General features: G+C 40.6%; 1 protein-coding gene across 6 annotated transcripts in view; it reads right to left on the bottom strand.

Annotated features, from left to right (window-relative positions):
• Positions 1-591: 591 nt before the first annotated feature.
• Positions 592-9,580, bottom strand: part of dym (dymeclin) — a 64,756-nt gene continuing 55,767 nt past the window's right edge. For all 6 annotated transcript variants that reach the window (XM_080907096.1, XM_080907094.1, XM_080907095.1 and 3 more), the window contains one exon: positions 592-1,768. In XM_080907096.1, the coding sequence (XP_080763222.1) occupies positions 1,619-1,768 (150 nt within the window). In that variant the 3' untranslated portion in view covers positions 592-1,618. The remainder of the gene's footprint in view (positions 1,769-9,580) is intronic.

The raw sequence follows: 9,580 nt of genomic DNA, 5'->3' as shown, positions 1-9,580 counted from the left end.
TAACACTGAAGTGCAGAAATACCATTATAGTGGTTTCGCAGGTGTTATGAGAGCAGTGTTCGATCGGAATAGGGTGAAGCCGGCAATCGCACGCGTTCTGTTTGTGATGATATGACAATTCGCTGAATACAACCAGAGGCCAACCAATTAAGCGAAGCTCCCCGTTGCACACTTACTGATGCAGACCGACTCAGATTGTTTGATTGCAGACTGATTGGCTAATGTGTCATCAACGTTCATCAATTATTTGCAAACCTTCGCTAATCTGTCTGAGAGCGATTGGAATCAGCCCAAATCAAACCAGGATTGTTTGGATGGTTGCTGTCATATTTTTATCCCAATGCAACTGAGCCATAAAGCATTGTGCAACTGGGCAAGGCCGGAGGACATTTCAATCCACTCGATAAAAATCAAGACAGGCTGCTCAGCTTGTGGTCGATAAACACTTTACATTTGTCAGGCTGACAGAGTCATAAACAAGGCTTTCAGTCCAAAGTTGCATAACCTTAAAACAATTAAGACAAACGTGATAAACGTCACATGAATGCTGCAGTATTTCACTGCTAAATAACAGCGTGACACTCAGGCTGGTTTGATTTCATATTTTTATTTAAACTTCTATTTTCAAGGTAAACATTGCCACAAAAAGGACAGCTGTCATCATATTATATGCATTTATATATAAAGCCAGTTTTCCCGTCTGGGAATAATCAAAGTATAGTACCATTGCTTTTTAATAGTAGTCATTTCAGCACTACTGCACTTTACATTTTGGGATGGTGAATATATATAAAAACAATATACATGAAAATAAATAACAATAAGTCCCTACTTAAACATGAAATAACGTAACCGGTTAAGGAGACAACGGTAATTATGCACAACAGGACAGGAGGTTTAATGGCCGTCCCCGGTTTAAGTATTTGCCTTGGGTTAGCATCAGGAAAAAAATGCTAATGACAAAAACAGGGTATGGAATAAATGAGCTGCAAGCAACAACGAAATCAGACGAATTAAAGAGTGATGCAGAGTGCTTATATCATCCGGGGACTGAAATTTAATTAAGCTGTACTTGAACGTGGGGGGTGGGGAGGGATATTAAACAGCCGGCAACACTGTAACTCCTGCATACTGATGATGACAACAGAGTTTTCTCTCTCTTCATTTCTTCAATTCAAAAGCGCAAATGTGTCAAAAGCTGTTGTACACTGAGAACAATGTACGCCAAAAGAAAAGAAAAACAGTTTATGAGATAATCGCGTGTAAAATCAACAATAATAGGACATTTGAAGATGAGTGGCAGGTGTTGAGTCACAGCAGGTTTTTAGTATTCAGTGCAGAAGTAAATGGATGTTCATCAGAGCAGTGTAACACGTGTCTGCATGTTTTAAGTGACCTATTGGGAGAACGAGGTTGTGCTGCATGAAAAAGAAACACCATCCTCTACAAGGTTGAGGCACTTTCAAAGCAGCGTGAACATACTATAAAGGGTAATGCATACACACCTACCCAGAACACACACACACACACACACACACCCACCCACACCCACGTGCCGTCAGTTCCTTTTTCTGTACTGAACAGAGATGGAGACGCGCAATCTGCTGCAACGTGTCCTTCAGCCGGAGTCCATGCTGAACAGCTCGATCCCGTGTGGGCTCCAGTGGAGGCCGACTCCAGAGTTGAAGACCAGCGACCACACGTAGGGGATGAAGAAGTCCTCTGGCTGGTCCTCCTCCACATACTTGAACTTGAGCTCTGGGAATTTCTATTCACAGAAAACACCGGGCGAGAGAAAAGTAGGATGAGCAAGTCATAAAAAAGAAAATGCTGATGCAGAAATGTTTCCGCACAGAGTCTTTTCAAAGAAGATATTTTAACTTATCAGATCGGCAGTTTTTACGCAGTATGAACTCGACGCTGAAACTGCAGTTCCTCCAGTGGTCAGTGGACGCTCACTTTACATTCTCATGTTAAAAGCTACTTTCAGCTGCTCTGTTTTTCATGAGGGGGGTTCTTATATAGTGCCTTTATACTCTATTGCAGCATTCAGATGCTTTATAATACATGTATGTAGTTTATAGTTTGTCACATTCACCCATGCATTCATGCAAATACTTGTTTCTACATCTAATCTAACATTCACAATCTGAAGAATGCATTGGGAGCAACTCAGACTTCAGTATCTTGTAAAAGGCTTCTTTGACATGCAGACTGGAGAAGCCAGGTCACCAAAATTCCAATTAGCAGATGACCTGCTCTACCTCTTAAATCACATGGCGCAACATTATCCCTATAAATTCCCAGTAAGTAAACATGTTCAGAGCCTGGTAAGAAATAAATGTTTTTGGAAATAGCTAGCTCTATTATTAGCACTAATTAAAAGTTAACTGTGTTGGTGAATGTAGCTTGCTAACTGATCTCACTCTTGTCCAAATATGGTCACTTTTGTCTCCAAAAAAACCGAAGACGCTGAGCTGAATTGCTTCATAAACCAACAGGTGGGGTCACGGTGGCTACATCTATCTTTTATATGCAGTTTATGCTTTAAAAAAAACAAGACCTGAAGCAGCGTATTAGAGCTGCGTTACAATAACGTGGTATTTGTTGTTTTTTTTCTTCTGTGGATTGCCAAACACAGCTCACTGAAATAAAGTCCTTTTTTTTGGAGCTGGCTGTTGAATGAATGAATTACTTTCACATGAAGCAGAAAAGCTGTGCTACTCAAATCACTGTTAGTACCATGAAATATGAGGAAGACCTCTTTGAAACCTTGACACTTCGCAGCAGTTTGTGAAGTGGGAAGAAGTTTTGCAAGCGTTCCTGGTTTGGTCAGGAAAAGTCTTCTTTTTATTTTTCCTATAAAGAGGAAACATTATCTGCACTTGGGGGAACTTCTCCACTTTGGGCTGACATGCTGTCTTTAGAAATAGCACAAAAATAAAATTCAATTGCAGCTCTGTTTAGTTTCATATCATCTATTTTTATATCATATCATCAGTGCACCCCAGGGCAGCTGTGGCTACAACGTAGCTTGCCATTGCCAGTGTGTGAATGTGTGTGTGAATGGGTGAATGACTGAATGTAGTGTAAAGCGCTTTGGGGTCCTTAGGGACTGAGTAAAGCGCTATATAAATGCAGGCCATTTACCATTTTTAATTGGTGCCCTTTTTAACCTCTCACCATAATAAAAAGTAAAACTGAACCTTTCAACCTTTCAATGAAAACGAATTTTAAGAATTTAAAAGTCACAAATTAACAGATCGATATCTGACAAATTGAATGTTTTGTGTAATCAGTTATCATCTTGAACACCAGCTTTTTCCAAACCTTCTGGAAGCCCACCAACCAGACCAGACCAGACCAAAGCATGCATGAGCCAGCCCACCTGACAGCAGGTAGGCAGCCGGGGAAGCACATCAATAATACATAATGGTACCTCATTATATCCTCCTGTCTGCACATGCATGTATGTGCACACACGCGGCCAGTAATCAGTCTGTGGTGAAAGACAGATGCTGTGAGCCTTTATTTGATGGTCTGAGTCCAGTCTTTTCAATCCTGATTGGCTCCATTCAAGGCCTCACTATCGGTATCACAATGACACAGACCGAGGGGCTGTGGGGTCACAGGCCATATGCCAGGTTACTGAGGCTAAACTGTACACACACACACCACTCCCATTGTTGATGGCCAGACACAATGCAGGAACTGTATTATCTGAGTGGCATGGGTGTGTAGGTGACTCCCTCGTAGCATAACGACTCATCCGGCGTTCACATGACCTTGTTGGTGACAGTTGCTCCACACATTCAGGCCTTTACTTGTAAGCTTAGAGGAAGAAATACAGCCTTTAATTTTTCATTTTGATTGAAAATAGTTTTCTTCAGCAGTGTCGTGTTTACAAGCATGAACAGACGGCAGCCGAGCAGATTAATACCCTGCAGCAACCACCGTGATATATGAAAACATATGAAGCACAACCAGTTGTGCTATTAGGCAATTAGGTTAATCAAAGCATAAACCAGCAGACACAGCTATGTCAACATAGGTTTGAAACAACACATGTTACAGCATCAGCATTAACCTATTCTTACTCGTAAAGCATTATGTGTACATGCGCAATCAATGTTAACACCTCTAAAACGAATCCTCTATATGAGCAAAATACGGCATAAGCGCCTTTTTTCATAGAAACCAGACACACATAAGACACTGAGGCTACTTTGGTAAACGCTTGCTTAAACACTCTGAATATAAGTAGTTCTCCATCATGAGCCCTGAACACAGCAGTCACAGTTTAAAGAAAAAGGTAAAGAAACTCAGAGCTAAAGCACAAGCACACAAATGGTATTTACTCTAGCATTACTATACGGATTTGCATGCTTTATATCTGTATAAATACAGATATGAGTGGCTTCACTTCAGTATTAAACCCATAATTTATCATTTTCATGGCCTCATTGAAAGAATCTAAATTATTATTCATGGGAAACGCAGAAACATCACCAATCATATTATAATTAGATCTTTACAAATCTCTGGCGTGCTTTTAGTATTGACACGCTAACATTATCACTACTTCAAAAATGGGTGCCACTGATGCAAAGGAATTCCTCTGTAATTATAGGAATAGCTCGGCATCCAATCTGTGTTTCTTGATATGGATGCGAGGATCAATACCAGACTCGTGCTTGTACTTTAAATCTAAAATTATAGTTAGCCATCTAGCTTAGATTAGAGTTTGTCCCAAGCTCAATAATAAACACTTACAGAGGAGAAGTTGCTGTTTTACAGTGATATCTCTGGTGGACAATCGCAATAACTCGACATGAATCTGGCACAAACAAAGCCCTAAATATGTCTTACTATAACACACAAATCTCCACCTGTGTGTTTGTTTGTTTCTTCGGCTGCCAACTCCTCCTACGCAATCAGGAGTTGAGCAACAAAACTTGGCACACAGGTACGTCTTAGGCCCCTGAAAGCACTTATCTATATCATATCAGACATGACATCCCATCTTGCCTAGTAACCACCTAGCAATAGGCTAGAATTACAGTTTTTAGCATGCAGGCATCTATAAAAAGCATCCTTACACTCCTATAGTTTAATTTCGACACCGTGGGAACTTAAAGTCCCGCACGCTCACATGACCAATTTCCCTAAATTTCACAAAGCCAGAAGAGGGAAAAATGACCCAGAATCCCAACGGCCGCCTTCTTCTTCTTACATCTATGTTCGAGAGCCCCACCAGGGTAATTGCCTTGCATATTGCAAGGCAATGGCAAGTGCCTCACAGCAAAAATGTTGCTTTCAGGCTTGAGTGAATTCTGGGGAAAAAATAACATAAAAATAAAATCAGAGCATCTCCAGACTGCCACATCCAGTAACTAATATTATCTCTGTCCCTTATTCTGTTCATACTGTCCCAGTACATATCTCCTCTGTCTCTCTGCTGACTTCCCCTCCCCTCCCCTTCTCTGTTTTGTTCTCAGTCTGACTGCTGGCTGGGGCCCACTTGGCCCGGGCTCATATCAGTTAGTTATGGGTCCTGGCGGGTCAGGCCCTCGCCCCTGAACACAGACTGGCTGGCTGGCCTCATATCTTTACTTAGGACGCTGTGTTCCCTTTCCTCCACTGTGCTTTCGCTGACAGCGCTCGGCGGCCAGACACAGAAGAATGCGGCGAGGGAGCAAATAAGAACTTGATACACACAAACACACACATTTACATGCAGGTACACGCACAAACACTGAAAAGTCAGGTTTCGAAACGCTTTACAAATCCTTCACAAAAGTCGTGGGTTTTATATTCACATTCTGCTTTTTAGAGCCGTCCTTTGGGAAAGTTTAGTTCGTTTCATGGGTGTGTGATGTATCTGGAAGAACACCTTTAGTAATGTTAACTTTAGCAAGCACACTAGTTTGCTAACATAGCTCATGAGACTAGCTTGCATTTTGATCGTCCAAATATAAACAGGTTACATTATATCAATATTTTATTATGATATAAACTTTATATACATTTTTAAAAAACGATCAGTGGTGGAATTTAACTCTCGTTTGTCTCAAATAGTACGTTTGAGTTAAAAGTCAAAGTACTTATTTCAATCTCACATCACTTTATGCCTCTGTGACTTTCTCACAGAAAAATATTAATATACTGCGATCACCACAACTGTCTGAAAGCTTTAGCTAGTAATATTTATGGGCAATGTCCCATAGTGACAGCTGAAAATAAACTAAAAGGATATGATTCTTTTGTATGTTTCAGATAAAATGAAGGGTAAACTGATGTAGTAAATATCCTTCTGCTGATTAAATTTTTCTTTTTGGCAACATCATAATTTTCTTGACAGGGAAAGATATCCGAGGTGACACCAGATAGACTCCTAAGTAGGGCTGGGTATCGTCACTGATTTCTAGAATCGATTCAATTCCGATTCACAAGGTCCCAAATCGATTCGATTTAATTCGATTCGATTCGATTTGAATCTGGGAAATTTTGACAGTCAGAAATATTATAATTCAGATCAGTACATTTACATATTTTTGTATCTATTAAAAGGAAGCTGACACACGCAAGACTTTATCACAGGTGTGAGCATCACAGCAGAGGCCTTTGTGTCAAAGTAGCTGAGGATAAAACACAGAAAAACATGAAGGTGATTTTTCCTGGCCTGGGATTTTATAAAAATAATCTGCAGTACATCAAAAACGAAAGAAAACCATTAATCAACACATGAACATCACCTCTGAAGTTACAGCGGTTTTATTAGAGACACGGCTAAGCGTTTTGCATTTTGCTTAATTTTAAAAAGTTTAAATTTGTTCAATATTGAACGGCAGAAATTAGGTTTACTTTTCGGAAGTAAGTAAAAGGGAAAAAAAAACGTCGGCCGACAGCGCTGTAAACAACGGTAGACTTGTGCGTAACAAGCAAGCGAATAATGCAGAAAAGAGAGAGAGAGAGAGAGAGCTGTGCATGAAGTGTGATTTTTATACTGAAAAGTCAGCAAAAGTCAGAGGGAATTCATGACGATGTTTATGTGAAGCGTAGTTTGGATCTTCTTTTGCTGCTGGTTCGGTCAATATTGTTTGGAGAGAGATAAAACTAACAGCCATATGATCAGCGCAAAAAGGGCGTAAACACACAGCGCGGACCCGCGGATCAGAATCAGCGAGCTGTCGGCTTTCAGCCCCGACCGTCAGCTGAGAAAGGCGACATCTCACTGATTCTGATCCGCGCTGTGTGTTTACGTCTTTGTGCAGAAGCCGTGTACCTGCTCTCATTTACTGTCTTAGCTGTTTGGTGGTTGTTGAAATTTTGTGAGGTTTCACCAGAGATTCTGGCATTTCGGGCAAAATAAATTAATATTAAAAAATCGATTCAGGATTTTAATGAATCGATTTTACGTTACCCAAGCCAGAATCGATTTTAATCGATAAATCGATTATAAAAACCCACCCCTACTCCTAAGTCTTACTCTAAATGCTCAAACTGTATAAGACAGTTATTACAGATGATCAAATATGGCAAAAAGCCAGAATCAATAATCAATCAATAAATAAACAATAGCTCAACCTACAGATCTTGATGATTTTTTTTCTACATTTGCTCAAATCATGTTCAAGTATTGAGATCTGACAGGAGAGAACTGGTATATTTAAGAAATCGTCAGGGTGACCTTTCTTTCGACAGTGTTGAGCTGTTTTCATACATGAATTTCGGACATTTTCGGTGAAACTGGGTCAGTAGATTTTCCACAGCTATCCAATCCACCTCAGACATGCGTGCATTACTGGAAATACTTTGCAGGCTTTAAGCGAAGGAGCCTCCTGGACAGGGTGAGAAGAAGCCGGGACGCATGACGGCGACTCACTAGCAGTGAATGCACTGGAAAAATATCTGTACCAGAGAGCTCGCAGACTAAAAGAGCAGCCAATCTCCGACCTAGAGAGCGGTGGACGTTTATCACACTGCGCTTCATTCGGTGAGCACTACAAAAGTTCAGGGCTGCAATGCATTTGTGAAAACTGCTTAATACTATTAACGCTTTGCAAAGTCCCGATTGCCCTAAGTTTGAGCTCTGAAGGCGGACTGTATTACACAAGTTAGGCATGGGCTTTCTGAATTTACTGCACACATCTGAAAGAGGATTTCTACATAGAAATGTATAGAAACTGTGTTGTCAGTGTGTGGGAAAGTAGTAATGGCTGCCATCAGGCCTCTTAAGCCCCAGGTACTGACTGACTAACAGCTGGTAACCCCCCTCCCCCTCCGTCTCTTCCTGAGAAGCCAGAGAGTCTGTAGGCTATCGCTGCTCAAAGAGGCAGATTTCAGCAGGAGAGGCTAAACAACACATTCCGCAGGCACTGCCTATAAGCACCACTCAGCCTCACACACCCTGAAACAACACACACACAAAGAATGAGAGGCAGGCAGCTGAGTGTTGAGGGTCATCCAAGGGGTACTTACCACCTTCAATCCTTTCTTTCAGTTAGCGCCTAATTTGCATGTCTACATTTTGCCCCGTTAAAAATCTGCATCCTCACTTATATGTTTCTATTTCAATAGATTAACTAGTGTCCATGCTATCTTTATGTCAGTGGTTTACCTGACAAGTGTCTGCAGTTCCCAACCAACCAATTTTGAAGTTATTATATTGGCGCCACGTACAGGCTGATACAGATTAACACTAAATGTGGATTTTTTTTTTTATTTAAAAAAAAATAATCTAAAAACGTAATTTTAAAGATCATTTTGCAACTAAAAATGTCCAAACATTTGCATGCAATAACAGTAAATTGTGTCTTAAGCATCAGTTATTTCAGTGGAGGACAGCTGGAGACCCGATGGGGTAGTAGTCAGTCCTGTTATGCCAAACACTTCTTGGAGGTCTGCTTGAAGACAGCTGTCTGGGTGCATGGCTAGCTGATACATTCGTCTGCACTCACCGCGTGCAAACCATCTGATGATAAAATTGATTTTGGTGGGATCCAAGCGGACACTAGCAGACCCACAGACATGGGAAGTATCATCTCCACCTAAGCCTCTGTTTTATGCTTGTTAACTCGCCTCCTGTCAACATAAATGGCTGAATTCTCACTGCGACTGCATAACTGAGCTGAAAAATAAATAACCACAAAAAAAGACGATATCTGAAAATAATGTCACCTTACTGATGATTTTATCAGTGTGCAAGAAGAACCATAGAATACAGTTTGGGAATGAAGTTTTATAGATATCCTTCCCCAGCTGCACTGCAACACCACAGTGGTGCTTTCAGCTTTCAGCAAGTGTTAACAAAATGTTCTGATCTTGGTTGTTAGTGTAGATATGGGTGCAACTTTAAGATTTAAAAATTGATGCACTCATTTACATGCAATGTTCACATGACCCGAGGGCAAGAAAAACTCCACACAAAAAAAAAAAAAACCTCCACCAAAAAAAAAAAAAAAAAAAAAAACTCCACAAAATTTTTTTTTTTTTTTTAGAAAGAGCGAGGAACAATCGCTTTTCCCGAACATTTCATTCATGTCGGCGCTCTCCGTGGAGCCACAACTGATTGAGACAC

The sequence above is a fragment of the Rhamphochromis sp. 'chilingali' genome (assembly GCF_963969265.1).
Source record: "Rhamphochromis sp. 'chilingali' genome assembly, chromosome: 2".
In the NCBI taxonomy this organism is placed as follows: domain Eukaryota; kingdom Metazoa; phylum Chordata; class Actinopteri; order Cichliformes; family Cichlidae; genus Rhamphochromis; species Rhamphochromis sp. 'chilingali'.
This window is presented reverse-complemented; position numbering and strand designations above follow the sequence as displayed.